Source organism: Aethalodelphis obliquidens, unplaced genomic scaffold, assembly GCF_003676395.1.
Source record: "Aethalodelphis obliquidens isolate GAN/ISIS:26980383/991018 unplaced genomic scaffold, ASM367639v1 scaffold9, whole genome shotgun sequence".
NCBI lineage: Eukaryota > Metazoa > Chordata > Mammalia > Artiodactyla > Delphinidae > Aethalodelphis > Aethalodelphis obliquidens.
The window spans coordinates 15,428,431-15,442,688 of record NW_020837953.1 but is presented as its reverse complement, the minus strand read 5'-3'; the positions used below and the strand labels follow the sequence as shown (position 1 = coordinate 15,442,688).

The 14,258-nt window shown below is 49.5% G+C and overlaps 2 protein-coding genes across 2 annotated transcripts in view; one reads left to right on the top strand and one right to left on the bottom strand.

The window, feature by feature from the left end:
- PRDX1 (peroxiredoxin 1) overlaps positions 1-4,433 on the bottom strand; it is a 45,698-nt gene extending 41,265 nt beyond the window's left edge. Inside the window, exon 1 of the mRNA XM_027108706.1 lies at positions 4,334-4,433. The gene's annotated coding sequence lies outside the window, so the exon portion shown is untranslated. The remainder of the gene's footprint in view (positions 1-4,333) is intronic.
- Positions 4,434-4,557: 124 nt separating this feature from the next.
- AKR1A1 (aldo-keto reductase family 1 member A1) lies at positions 4,558-14,258 on the top strand. The gene is made up of 9 exons (XM_027108702.1): positions 4,558-4,686; positions 9,305-9,391; positions 11,110-11,229; positions 11,401-11,552; positions 12,149-12,344; positions 12,693-12,892; positions 13,165-13,237; positions 13,389-13,475; positions 14,093-14,258. Exons 2-9 carry the CDS (start codon positions 9,311-9,313, stop codon positions 14,156-14,158), a joined length of 975 nt encoding a protein of 324 aa, XP_026964503.1. The 5' UTR covers positions 4,558-4,686; positions 9,305-9,310; the 3' UTR covers positions 14,159-14,258.

Here is a 14,258-nt window from a genome sequence, read left to right as displayed (position 1 = left end):
TGTTTGCGGTACGCAGGCCTCTCACTGTTGTGGCCTCTCCTGTTGCGGAGCACAGGCTCCAGAGGCGCAGGCTCAGTGGCCATGGCTCACGGGTCCAGCCGCTCCGCGGCATGTGGGATCCTCCCGGACCGGGGCACGAACCCATGTCCCCTGCATCAGCAGGCGGACCCTCAACCACTGCGCCACCAGGGAAGCCCACGCAAAATTATTTTTAATGGTCTATCAGCTTTTACCAATAGTTTTCAAAACAAAGAATTGGAAATGACTTGCATAAGGGTTTATGATCCAGTCATTAGAGTCATCAGTATTTCCAAAAGTTCCTTTGTTTAGTAGCTTCAATGCACACGGGGGCAATGCATCCTATGAGCTGGCTGAGAGGTTTGTCTCTTTTAAAACGGAGGAGGAAGATTGTAAAAGGGATGGTGCGTTCTCATGCTGATCTCTTTTAGAAGACAATATACCACCAATTTGATGACTATTGCTCTGAAAACTCTTGGAAGGCTAGTGTTGTGCCTTGCATGGAACAATCCCAGTGGCCAGAACTAAGAGCAAAAGTCTCAGATCTGGGGAAGGAGTGGGCAGGAGGGAGTCCATTAGATGGGGCAGAAGATTGTGGATTGTGGGAGAGTCCTTTATGGCCTAAGCCATTTTGTGATCTAAGCCTGGCCACAGTGCTTGTCCTTGAACAGGTCTCAGTAATTAGTGATCTTAAGGGAACAAAATTATGCAAGAACAAACTGTTATCAGGCCAGAGGAGTAACAACAGCAAAGAGAAGACTTCCAGTTCTGTTTTACAAAAAAAAGATTAGCCTGAAGCACTCAACCACCAGATCAGTTAGAACGTAAGGGATGCTGATGTCGAGATTTTCTGACTTTTGTGACTTTAATCAACTAAAATTTGGACTCTGTTGACCCCCCAAGCCCTTTCATGAATATGCATGTGCCCTTAGCTTAAACGTTCCCATTTTTGCTGTCAGGGAGCAGCAAAACCTTTGCCTTTCTGCTTTGGGAAAGATCCCTGTTGTTCTCTTTACTTGTTGCAATAATGACTGAACAAAAGTTCGTGTGCCCCGTGTACAGTGAGGCCAAATAAACCTAAACATCAAACATTGAAGCAGAGAAAGGTCTATTGCAAGACCAAGCAAGGAGAATGGGTGGCTCATGCTCAAAAACCCTGAACTCCCCAATGGTTTTTGGGGAAAGCTTTTTATAGGCAAAATTTGGGATGAGGGCTGCAGGGTGTATGGCTTTCTTCTGATTGGTTGGTGGTGAGGTACAAGGCAGTGCTCCAGGAATCTTGTGCTCAGCCTGAGGTTGCTATCCTCTCCCTGGGTGGGGGTCTTAGTTCCGGCAGAAGATCTCAAAAATATTGTTATGTATATTCCTTGAGGAGGAACCAGGACCCTGCCCCAAGGCTGCATTAGTATTTCTTGATTGTTCCTCTGTTGTTTCTGCATTTCCTCCCTTCTCTGATTAGAAACTGTTTTAACCTGCCCTTTGGAACTTAGGGAAGGTCAAGGAGGCTGGATGAAGCCTATTTCCTACAAACAAGAAATGGGGGACAACAGAAAGGCTTTGTACCCAGGAGTCCTACAGGGTCCTGCTAGGTTTCAATAATAAATTCTCCCTTCTCCCGATCTTTGGCTTGGTTGTGTCTTTTGGCTTGACACCCACCAAGGGATGAACCCAGTTTTTCTGGTAACAGTTCTCTTTCTCTGGGGACCCCCTGCCCTACCTGCTTATAATGGTCTTTGCTGGGCTAAGATGAACTTGAGAGATTCTAAATTCTGATCAGGTAACAGGGAAGAGCTAAATCAGACTCCATGTCTGATCTGTTTCATTGCCTTTAACCTTTGCTTTTCGTTGCTTTTGTTATTATAATCATATATAAATGGCCTGCCTCAGGTAACCATGCCCACCTGTGAGTGGCTGCAAGAAAAAAGAAACTAACACATCCCCTCACGGAGGTTGGTCATTCCAGGAGATGTTTTGCAAGACTGATGGCCCTTTTGCTTTACTTCCTCACTGCCCCTCTCTCTCTGATTCTACAAAAGAAATTGGCATCCAGGCCCAGATAGGACAGTTTTTCAGAGACACTAATCTGACACCTTCTCCGTCTGCTGGCTTTCCAAATAAAGTGGTATTCCTTGCCTCAACACCTCGCCTCTGATTCATTGGCCTGTCGTGCGGTGAGCAGAGCAAGCTTGGACTCGGTAACAATCACATAAGCTGGAATCTGAGTGTCTTTATGAGGATAGATGGTGTGAAATGTCGGACATTTAGTCCATCAGGACACCACTCCTACTTGGGAGACAGTGGGGAGTAATCTGGGTGTAAAAAAAGATGGGGAAGGGCTTCCCTGGTGGCGCAGTGGTTGAGAGTCCGCCTGCCGATGCAGGGGACACGGGTTCGTGCCCCGGTCTGGGAAGATTCCACATGCCACAGAGCGGCTAGGCCCGTGAGCCATAGCCACTGAGCCTGTGCGTCCGGAGCCTGTGCTCCACAACGGGAGAGGCCACAACAGTGAGAGGCCCGCGTACCGCAAGAAAAAAAAAAAAAAGATGGGGAAGAGTGGTACTGGGGGAGTACAGATGGGTGGGGGAGGAGTTGAGGGGAGAAAAAGGCAGAGCTACACCAGGACAAATCTGCTTCTTGCCCACTTCCACCAAGGAAAACATCAATTCAAGACACCTCTCAGCCTAAATGGCAAACGGGATTTCAAATCTCAGAACTGTAACTTGGGACTTCCCTGGTGGCGCAGTGGTTAAGAATCCGCCTGCCAATGCAGGGGACACGGGTTCAATCCATGGTCTAGGAAGATCCCACATGCCGCAGAGCAACTAAGCCCGTGCGCCACAACTACTGAGCCCACAACTACTGAGCCCGTGTGCCACAACTACTGAAGCCCGTGCGCCTAGAGCCCGTGCTCCACAACGAGAAAAGTCACCGCAATGAGCAGTCAGTGCACCTCAAAGAAGAGTAGCCCCCGCTTGCCGCAACTAGAGAAAGCCCGCACGCAGCAACGAAGACCCAACGCAGCCAAAAACAAAAAACCCACCAAAAAACAAAACTGTAACTTAATAACTGTGTGACTCTGAGCAAGGGAAACCTTGCTGAGTCTGCACAGTCTGTAAAATGGAACTGAATACCTTCCTCACAGGAGGCTTCAAGTGTGCTGGTAATACTGTATATTCATCTGGATGGTGGTTATGTTGAAAAAAAAATCACAGAGTTGTACGTTTAAGATTTGTGCATTGTTCTGTCTGTATTGTCGATTAAAAAAATATTCACAAACTAAAAGTTAGAGTTGTTTTATTTGGTGGCAGTTTTTAGGACTTCAAGCCCAGAAGGCAGCATCTCAAGTAACACTGAGAGAACTGCTCCAAGGAGGCAAGGGGGGAGCTAGGATATATAGGAGCTTTGTAACAAAGGGCAGGTAGTCAGAACGTCATAAGATTACCGTTAATTAAAGAAAACCAGAAATCCCAAGTTAAGGAATTTAGCGCTTTTCTCTGCATGGGAAGATGCAAGAAAGGGTCTGGGCTCACTGAAATCATGCCTTTGCTATGCACCTCAGCTATCTGGGGCCAGTATCCTGTGTTTTCGTATCTTGAAATCAGGGATCACCTTAGGGAGTGGCTGCAGTCTGATGGCTGCTAGATGGCAGGTATTCTTTGTTTCCTTCCTAAATTCCCTTAGGGCTCACTAGCTCACCTTCGGTGGCGGCTGCACAGCTTCAATCGCTGATGATTGCGACATCCTTTGTTTCCTGATATGGCAGGCAATATTCCATTTATCAGTATGCTATACTTCAATAAAAAGGCTTGCAGTAAATAAAATAAAAAAGAACATTCCCCTTCCAGGATTGTTGTGAAGACTCAATAAATTAATGTTTATAAAGCCTAAATATACATAAAACATAAATGCGCTGCCAGGGTCCACAGTCCGGATACAGAGAGCACTAACGTTTACCTCTTGAAGCCTGTAGTCCCAAGGTCTTCCCTGTTACTGTCAACCTCTGTGCTGCGGCTGTTCTCTGGACCTCAGTTTGCCTGACCAAATAATGGGACCAGCTTAGGTGTTTTCAGGGAACTTGGCCAACCCGGCTCTAAGGAAGAGAACAGATCAGAGTGGGGCCTGTAGTCCTTAGGGGGAGTCGACTGCATAAGTCACCACGTGGCAGCCGGGGTCTCCTCCCTCTGGCCGCAGAACGAGCAGAAGTTGCCCAGAGCGGCCTCGCGGGGGCGCGCGCTGCAATATGGGCCAGGCAGAGGCGCCCCCTGGCCCCGCCTCCGAGGCCGCTTACTTGGCCGTCGGCGCAGGCTTCACTCACCCGGGAGTTCTCCAAACTCGCCCTGTGGAGTATGCCCAGACTCCGCCAATCCACCCACCAGCGTCCTGAGGAAGAGATGGTGCAGCCCCCCAGCTCAGGCGTCCACTCCCCAGCTTGTTTCTGGGGACAGGGGCGGGGTTCACCACTGCGCGTGATGTTGAATGCCCGGCCCCAGCCCCTCCTCTGGGAGGAGCTTCCTCCTCACCGCCAGACTTAAGTCCCGGTGTCCAATCTCAGGCCAGTTTTTTGCTGCTCACCAATACCGGAAGCTGAGGCCCATTGGGTCGCTAGCAGGGCACAGGACTGAGCTGAAAAGCCATACTTCCCTGCTAACGTCCTGTGCTCGTGCCGAGGTGAGTTTCTCTTCTGCTGCCCCATCTTTGTCGTAGTGGAGATGGCCTCGAACCTTCACTACAGATGTGTCCGCCCCCGGGTTAGAGCGAAGAGCAAATGCTGAGGAGGCGGCCCGACTTGGTTTCTGATTTGAGCTTCCTCTTATTCGCTGAGTGATCTTGGATAAGTTCTCAGTTTCTCTGGACCTCAGTTTTCTCAGCGGTAAAATCTGTTCCTACATCAGAACTGTATGTAACAAGAGTTAAAGTGAGATAAAGCTCTTAAAGCTCCCGGCACATACTGTCAGTAAGTTTTGGTTGCCATCTTCCTTTTGTCTACCCACCAACACGATTTTTTCAGGAACTCCGGCTTTAATGTGGAATTGCAGAGACGCTTCTCATAAGTGGCAGGAGGGGTGTGGGTTCGCTTGCTTAGGCACCTGCCTTGGGTTTGGGAAAGCCAGGGCATGTTTTTCTGTTGACCCAGTGCTCTGTTAAAGTGAGACTGGAATCTGAACCTTCACCGGATGGGGTTGGTATAAATTAACTCTCCCTTCAGCCTGTCCATACTCTGGGCTGCAGGACCTCCCTTAGAAGAGTCTTGATGATTCTGATCAGTCCTGTTACTTTTCCCAAGGTCTCAGTTTTCTTATCTGTAATACAAGAACAATCCGAGTATCATCCTTTCTGGAGTCACTGGGATTTTTTTTTTTTTCTTTTTACCGAAGATGATGGTAAATGCTTTGTTATTTTCCAGAGATGATTTTTTCCAGGTTATCCTGGAAGTAAAGGAAGAAGGTGATGGAGGCAGTGACTTTATCAAATGCCCCTCCTGCTGACAAGATCTCCCCCATTTGCCGCTGTGTGTGGGGTGGAGGAGGGAGCAGGCACTCTAGCAGCTACAGGTTTAGGTAGATGATAGGCCCTGACCTCAAGGAGTACCGAGATTTGTGAGGGAAAATGAACAAACAAATGCAGTGATGTGCACAACTGTCAGGACATGGGAGGAACCAGAAATTTAAACTGCTAGCTGAAGGGTGACTTGCAGTTAGCCAGGCAAGCGTGGGACTTGGGGAAGGAAAGTATGCAGAGGCCTGGAGTCAAATATGGTGGCTGGTTCTGCAAAGCCTGGAATATGGAGTCTGAAATGAAGAGGTGGAGAGATGGGGGAGGTGGGAGCCAGGTTATAAAGGGTATTACCAGGAAGTCTGGACCTTATCCTGAGGGTAGGAGAGATCTACTGGAAGAGATCCTGGGAATCACGTGGTCAGATTTGGGGACTGCTTTGTGGGGAGAGGGGACACACCGGAAGCAGAGAGATCCCTGGTTCTGGGAGGGGTGGTCACAGCTAGAGCAGTGGCCCTGGAGTTGGACAGAGGTAGGCTGGATAAAGATTTAGGAAGTATATATTCTTTTCACATACATCAAGAAGTCCAGGAAGTGTTATTGCAATCTTAGGTTTTACATTACAGTTTAGAGCAAACAGTGTCTTTTGTAATATTTACAAGTATTTACAGGATTTTTAATGCAGCCAGATAGACCAAATCTTGGCCACTGCTACATATTTAAGGTGGCTTTCTGTCCTGGCTTCTTCGAAACCAGAAGAAGAAGATAAACTCCCCCCCATCACCTGTCGAAACCCTAATCTGATAATACTCAGAAATGCCTCAAACAAACTGAAATACATTAGAGGGCTTTTTTAAGGCCCCCATGGATTATACTGTAGACCGGTTGTCTGGTTTGCTTTAACACTTGTCACCCAGGGCCTTGAGTCCCTGGTGAGATAGAGTATACAGAAAGAAGAACATGGTCAGGCACTGTGCAGAGTGCTTAAAATCTCTTTAGAATGGGGGAGCTGAGATTCAAGCCCAGGTCTGTGCCACCCCAGAGCTTGAAATCTGTGCTGTGTTGCTGGATTTGATAAGTATACTTTTGGACATGTTGAGTCTCACTTATCTGTAGGATATACAGGTGGAGATGTCCAGAGGGAGGTGAATATATAGAACTGGGGTGGGAAGAATTAGTGATTAAGGTGATCACTGAAGACTTGAGCTTGACTAGGGAGTGAGAAGGGATTGAGGACAGAACCCTGAGGGACATCAGTATTTATGGGGAGCAGAGAAGAAAGGCCCATCCAGCCAGGGAACACTCACATGAATACTGCTTCCTCTTCTTCCTGTGTTTTCAAGTTTCCTGTATCAAGGCAGCTCTAGAGCCCTCCTCTGAGAAAGGAAGACTGAGCCTCAGAGAGAAGGAACCTAGGCACTGACCTGGGAATAATAAAACCTGAATCCTGATACTACCCTCACCAGCCTCTCCCCACACACCCAGCTTTTCTCTCTTTTCCATCTAGAACCTCTCCCAAGATAACATGAGGGTTCTGAATTCTGCCAGAGGTCCAGCTAGGCAGATGCTGACAAGCTCAGAGCCTATTAATGCAGGGCTGGCTGAAAGGCTGTGGCACCAGGCATAAGATGAGGAAGTCAGGAGCTGGTAGAGGATGACTTCCTGTCCTAGAGGAAAACATCTGTCTTCTGCCTTCTGTTCTGTCCTTTGGAGCTCTTGTTCTTTGCAGATCTGTGTTTGCCGTTTCTACCTCTATGATTCCTGCCCCTCCAAGCCTTAGCCTTTTTTTTTTTCTTTTCAGAAACTGTTTATTTTCCGTCAACCTATTTCCATTTGAAGAGTTTGTGGAAGAACAGCTTAAGACCACTCAGTGGTTGTTCCTACCCACTCAGTGGCCTGAGCAGTGGGAGCTGCAGACCAGTCTTCAGTGGCAGGCTGAGCACTCCAGTCTTCAGGAGGGAACTGCTGAATAGGCACAGGGCACCTGCACGCCTTGGGACCAGTCCGCCACCTCAAGGCTTAGCCTTTTTGGTTTTCAGTTTCACAAGCAAAAGGGAGAGGCAAGCATGAGGTTTCTTCCTTTTCCCCTGAGGCCAGGTTTTTGTTCACACTCTTCAGCCTGGGTGTAATTTCAGAGCCATCCCTTGTGTTCTGGTAAATCTGGGAGAGGTCAACGGGTCACGGGTTGAAGATCAAGCCCAGGAAACCAGCCACAGACCCTGGTAGCAAGCTAGCAGGCTAGTTCCTCCTGTGAAGTCCAGACATGTTTGCCTGATCCCTGGGCAGGTTGGTGTCCCTGGGAAGTTTGGTAATGAAGAGTATTGCCTTCAGTGGTCTGTGGTTTGCTGCCCAGGTCGAACATTTTTCTTTCTGTTTTTGTTTTAGCAGAAAGTGTAGTCTCCATAAGGTTATGCTAGACTATAAAATTCTTCCTGAGTCAGAAGTATTAGGAAAGACAATTTTGGTGTGTTGGTTATAGTTACAACTCGTCCAGTTACCTGCTCTACCATAATACTCTTTTTTTTTAATAAGTTTATTTACTTATTTATTTTTGTCTGAGTTGGGTTTTTGTTGCTGCGCACGGGCTTTTCTGTACCGTTGCGGCGAACGGGGGGCGGGGGGCTACTCTTCCTTGCGGTGTGCGGGCTTCTCACTGCGGTGGCTTCTCTTGTTGCGGAGCACGGGCTCTAGGCATGTGGACTTCAGTAGTTGTGGCTCGCGGGCTCTAGAGTGCAGGCTTAGTAGTTGTGGTGCATGGGCTTAGTTGCTCTGTGGCATGTGGGATCTTCCTGGGCCAGGGATTGAAACCTTGTGCCCTGCATTGGCAGGAGGATTCTTAACCACTGCGCCACCAGGGAAGTTCCCCATTTGGAGACTTCTGATTTTCATAGCTCTCCAAACAGGGTTGCTTCAATCACCCACCTGCTTCGTTCAGTTAGAAATTTTCATTTATCTGTAATTTCCTGCTTTCTGCTGCATTGAAGTCCTGTGTCTAGTTCCTCTTCCTGGAAAGACTCTTACCCTTGACTCTTGGGACTGTCCCAACTCATTCTTAAAAGCCAGTGTCATTATTCCCTGGTTTTTGCCCTACAGAAGTCACTTGCTTTTCTGTAGCACAGTGTACATGCACATGTATTTTATAGGTCTGTGTTTACTTGCCTTTTCCCGCCTTTACCATCAGCTCCTCCTTGAATAGTTGGCTCTGCCACTTAGCTGTTGATTTGGGGCAAATAATTTTACCTCTCTGAGCCTGTTTTTTTCATCTAAAAAATAGTATACTTCCCTTGTAAGACCGTACTCAGGCCTAGCAGCATGGCCAATCAGACCTCTGAAAGAGGGACTCAGAGTCTCTGTAGTTCTGACAACCTCCTGGGAACATTCATTTCATCCTTTGAAAAGGGACCCTTTCCTGAGCCAGTTCTGTCACCTGGTCTCACTTTGTCTCATAAAGGCCTTTGTCTGTCTTACAGTGGTTTGAGACCTCATGTAGTTAAGGCTGGGTACTTCTGGGAAGCCACCTCGCCTTTGTTTTTAGGTTTTAGAGCTCTTTAAGCAGAGCTTTAGCCTGATGGAAGAAGGGCATCCAGGCTGGTGGTCCCGTTAGTGTTTGTCCAGGAGTTACTGGCTTTGCGTGGTTCCAGGCACCTTGTCTCAGCTCATAGGCATATACACCTGACTCTGTGTTTTTTCTCCTATCACCCCTGTGCCCCCTTCCTGTTTTACAGGAGTCTTGATCAGTGGGCCCAAGCAACGGCACTGACCCCACACCATTCTCTTCCCATCTATGTTTCAGGGGGCAATGGCGGCTTCCTGTATCCTGCACACTGGACAGAAGATGCCCCTGATTGGACTGGGCACCTGGAAGAGTGAGCCTGGCCAGGTGAGGGATGGGAGGTTAGGAGGGGGGCTTCTTGCTCCTCTGCTTGGGAAAAGGCACTATTCAGGAGAGGGTGTCTGTGTTTTTTCTAGCAGCCCCCCCGCCCGCCGACTATACTTCACCTCAGGTGGGATGAGCCTGGAGGGCAGTGGGAAGAAACAAGGGAAGAAGGGACCAGCAGTGAGCACTTGGCTTCCACAGCTGATTCAGAGGAGTGGTTGAGGGGCCCAGCACTGCCTAGAGTGTAGGAAGGAGCCCTTTCCCTGACTGGACCTGCACTGCTGTGAAGGCATGGGACCCCTCTGTGCCTGGCCCTATGCTGACCCCTAATATGTCACTTATCACCCTGTGCTGTGATCATGTCTCCTGTTCCACGCTGGGTTCCTTGAGGCCAGAGGTAGGCACACAGCAGGTATTAGGGTTTAAAGAATAACTAGGTCAACTGTTTAGACTGAAGGTCAACAAACTTTTTCTTAAAGAACGAGGTGGTTAATAATTTAGATTTTGTTAGACAGTTTGCAAAATGGAGGTGATTATGTACTTATGTAACTATTTAAAAATATAAAAATCATTCTTAGCTCAACGGCCAAAAAAAACCAAAAGAAAACTGCTAGAGTTTAGCAACCCCTGGTGTAGACTCTTCCAGCCCAGGGAGCCTAGGAGGGGAGACCTGTTTTTCTAGATTGACACAGGTAGAGATTCAGCTTGCACCTGGGGTGGAGCATCTCCTCAGGACTTGTTCCTTGTGCTTGGAATCTGAGTCAGAGTTTAGAGAAGTTTGGGAGGGACTCTGGCAAGGAGAATGACCTCTTCTCTGGAATTTAGGCTGGTGTGGCTGGGTGAACTCTGCCTTTTTTCCCTTTGCTTTCCTTCCTACAGCTGCCTAGGAGCCTGGTTCTGTAGGCAGGCACTGACATGGCCTGGGGCAAGTCCTGGAGCTAGATGAAGGCAGTTGGTGACAGCCAGAGCCAGGGCCAAGATTGGGGGCAGGGATGGAGGGGATGGGGAAGGGTATGGAGCGGCAGGAGTAGGGTCAGGTGTGAGGGGCATATGTCTGGATAGTAAGAGCTACACCTAAATGGGGATCTTGAGTGGCAGGGGCCTGGCACCCTTGGTTCTGCTCCTAATGCTGTGTTAGTCTGGTTTTTAACAAATTGACTGACCTGTCCTCCTCCTTGGTGTCTGCTTTCTTCTCTTCTGGCGGGGGACTCTGGGCCCAGCTTCCATCTCACTTCTCTGCCTTCCTTCATTTTTTCCCCCCTCACCTCTTCTGCTCGTCTGAGCTCTCTTGGTCTACATGGCTTCCTAAGGGCCTCTCTCCATGTGGCTTTGCCCTGGGAACTATTTACCTGTGTATCATGTTTCCCTAACCAGCTCCCCAGGGCTGGGGACCTGTCTCCATGACTACACTTCTGCCTTCTGTCCCGTGTCAATGTGTCCATCCACCTTCTGAACATCTAGGTGAGAACACATTGTTTGTTTTAGCTGGGCCCTGCTGAGATTGCTTGGAAGGAACCTTGGAGGTTAGTGGGGTGGGGACAAAGGGTTTGGGGTCTCTGAAGAGACTTCTGGTCCCCGAGACCAGAGCCATCTTCTCACTTCCGCTGCATGGATGACTGCAGTGGTAAATTCCTGCCCCCTCCCCGCATCAGTGACCCTCGGGAGGGCAGCTTCTGGTCCAGACCAACAGAGCTAAAACTTCTGCTTTTCTCACCTGGCAGGTAAAAGCAGTTATTAAGTATGCCTTGAGTATAGGCTACCGCCACATTGACTGTGCTGCTATCTACGGCAACGAGACTGAGATTGGGGAGGCCCTGAAGGAGAATGTGGGACCTGGCAAGGTGAGGACTGGGGCTACAGAGGGGTGGGGTGAGAAAACTCAGAGGCTGGGGCTGAGGCCTGGCGAGAGGGATCTGGCATCAGCTTCCTTCTAATTCCTCTCCCAGAGGTGAGGGTGGGTGAGATTGGGTGCCCGTGGCTCTTCTAACTATGGACCCTGCCCCCTGTACTAGTTGGTGCCTCGGGAGGAGCTGTTTGTGACTTCCAAGCTGTGGAACACGAAGCACCACCCTGAGGATGTGGAGCCTGCCCTCCGGAAGACACTCGCTGACCTCCAGCTGGAGTATTTGGACCTGTACCTGGTGCACTGGCCTTATGCCTTTGAGTGAGCCTTGCCAGAGTCTTCATCCAGGGAATCAGGGGTTGGCAGAGTCATGTTAGTAACCTTTTGTAAGTCACAGTAGCAGAACAGGAGAGGAACACTCAGCCTTTTCTGCTACAGTTTAGCTACAAAAAAGGAGTGCAGCCTCACATGGTGTGTATCCTAGCGGGTACATGGGTGGTCCCTCCTGCTGCCTTTGTACATTTGGGAAACGTACTAGCTTCTGCTGACCTAGGCCCTGGGGTTGCAGTAGAGTAAGCTCCCACAGAGGGTGTGAGAGGAGCCGACCATCAGCTCTGTGCTCTGTGCTTGAAGAAGGCTGCAGGGGCATGCAACTCCCCGAGGTGAAAGGAGTTAAGGAAGACTTTCCAGAGGAGAGGAGATATAATGTGTCTAGGAAGAAGAAGAGGGGGGATGGGCATTCCATATAGAGTTAACACTTGGGTTATGACCTGGAAAGGTGAAAAACCATGCTTGTTTCTCATTCTTGGCCCTTTACCCTTTCTGGGCTTGGATCATGGGATGTAGCATGGCTAGACAGGCAGGTAGGCAGGAGCCTGGCATTTGTGCCCACAGCGGGGGGGCCGTCTTTCACTCAGGCGGGGTGACAACCCCTTTCCTAAGAATGCTGATGGGACTATACGCTATGACTCCACCCACTACAAGGAGACCTGGAAGGCTCTGGAGGCACTGGTGGCTAAAGGGCTGGTGCGGGCACTGGGCCTGTCCAACTTCAGCAGTCGGCAGATCGATGATGTGCTCAGTGTGGCCTCTGTGCGCCCAGCTGTCCTGCAGGTGAACACAGCAAAGATCAGTTGGTTTGGGGGCTGTGTGTGTGTGTGTGTGTGTGTGTGTGTGTGTGTGTGTGTGTGTAAATGAGCATGAGTGAGCAGATGATGGGTCTACTTCAGAGAGATGGCTAGAAAGTTGTCAGAAGTGTGGTGCAGAAATCCTCTGCTTAAGGAAGGGCATTGAAGTGTGGGAAGAGAATGAAATAGTGGAAAACTGTCTAGAGAGTGAGAAAAGCAGGTTGAGGGGAAGCAGGGGGTCAGCGATGCAGGGTTGGTCAGGATGTGCATGTCTGGGTGGGGCCAGCAAGCTGGCTGTGGCCACCTCATGATGATAGGTTGTTTCTTGGCTCAGGTGGAATGCCACCCATACATGGCTCAGAATGAGCTGATTGCCCACTGCCGAGCACGTGGCCTGGAGGTGACTGCTTATAGCCCCCTGGGCTCCTCTGATCGTGCTTGGCGTGATCCTGATGAGCCTGTCCTGCTTGAGGAGCCAGTGGTCCTGGCACTGGCTGAAAAGTATGGCCGGTCTTCAGCTCAGATCTTGCTCAGGTATGAGCAATCTTGGGGAAAGATAGTCAGGTTAGGGAGAAGGCTTCTGGGTTGGGAGGCAAGGGTTGAGGGGTTCCTTATCCAAATGCCTGGATGAGGCTGAGAATCCTGCCGTGTCATCTGGGGAGAGGCCACTCTGAGGCATGTTCCCTATTCCAGTGAGGCTCAGGGGTTCCAGGAGCTCAGAGAAGACTGCATGGAGGACCAAAAAAAAAAAAGTGCTTATGTGTACTGACTCCACTTCCTCATCTATACCTCAATTCCCCACTCAGGTGGCAGGTCCAGCGGAAAGTGAGCTGCATCCCCAAGAGTGTCACACCTTCCCATATCCTTCAGAACATCCAGGTACTTGGTGATGTGTCTGTCCTGTCTTCTTTAGTCCATTGGGACACAGTCTGGCCCTGACTGTTTGGCTAAGAAGGCATTGTTCTGGAATCCCAACTTCCACTCGCAAAACTGGCTTTCCTGACCACCCGCCCCCGCCTCCCATCCCCAGGTGTTTGACTTCACTTTTAGCCTGGAGGAGATGAAGCAGCTGGATGCCCTGAATAAAAATTTGCGATTCATCGTGCCCATGCTTACGGTGAGTGTGTATCACCCCCCCAGAGGCAGGGAATATGAGATTTGGGGCAGGATTCTGCCCTAAGTCTGGCCTCAATCTTCCTGGTCACAGGATGTTGTTGGTAGGATTGCTGTCCTGGACACAGTGGGCTCTTTTTTCTTTACTGAGCTCCGGGAAGTAGTCTGGGTGAGGGATAAGGCATGTAGCCTGTGAGTTCCAGTCCTGCATCTCGATACCTTGTAACCTAGAACAAGTTATTTAACTTCTCCAACCTTCAGCTTCCTATGTGTAAAAAGATCCCAGTTCCTGACACATAACAATTACCCAGTAAATGATATGAATGGGACATTCTCAACCTTGTTAGAGGTTTCCCTGTTGCACATAGGGAAATAAAGAGTTCATTATCCCAGCTGAGACTGCAAACTCTTAGGGGCAGGGTCAGCCACGTACCAGGCTGTGGGTTTGGTGCTGGAATGCTCTTGGTACTGTGGCATTCTCTGAGGCCCTAGCCTCAGTCTGTGCCATCTGTCATAGTGCTGTACACAGGTGAGGCTGTTGAGTAAGATTCTTGGGAAAAGATGTTCTGGGTCTTTGGAATGTCAGCTCCTACTAATGGAGTCATCTGTTTCTCTTTCCAGGTGGATGGGAAGAGGGTCCCGAGAGATGCAGGTCACCCTCTCTACCCCTTCAGTGACCCATATTGAGACCACAGCTTCCTGGCTTCCTTTTCATCTCTCCAGCTATAACGTCCTGCCATCCCCAGAAAGAAGGAGTTAATAAAGCCATTGGAGTATCCATCCATGA

What these genes read in the sequence shown, in the direction of transcription:
- AKR1A1 (XM_027108702.1), top strand. Translation starts at nt 9,311, where the DNA reads ATGGCGGCTTCCTGTATCCTGCACACTGGACAGAAGATGCCCCTGATT. An exon ending in AGAATGTGGGACCTGGCAAG is followed by an intron (nt 11,230 to 11,400) that starts GTGAGGACTGGG and finishes CCCCTGTACTAG; the next exon opens with TTGGTGCCTCGGGAGGAGCT. An exon ending in CACTGGCCTTATGCCTTTGA is followed by an intron (nt 11,553 to 12,148) that starts GTGAGCCTTGCC and finishes TCTTTCACTCAG; the next exon opens with GCGGGGTGACAACCCCTTTC.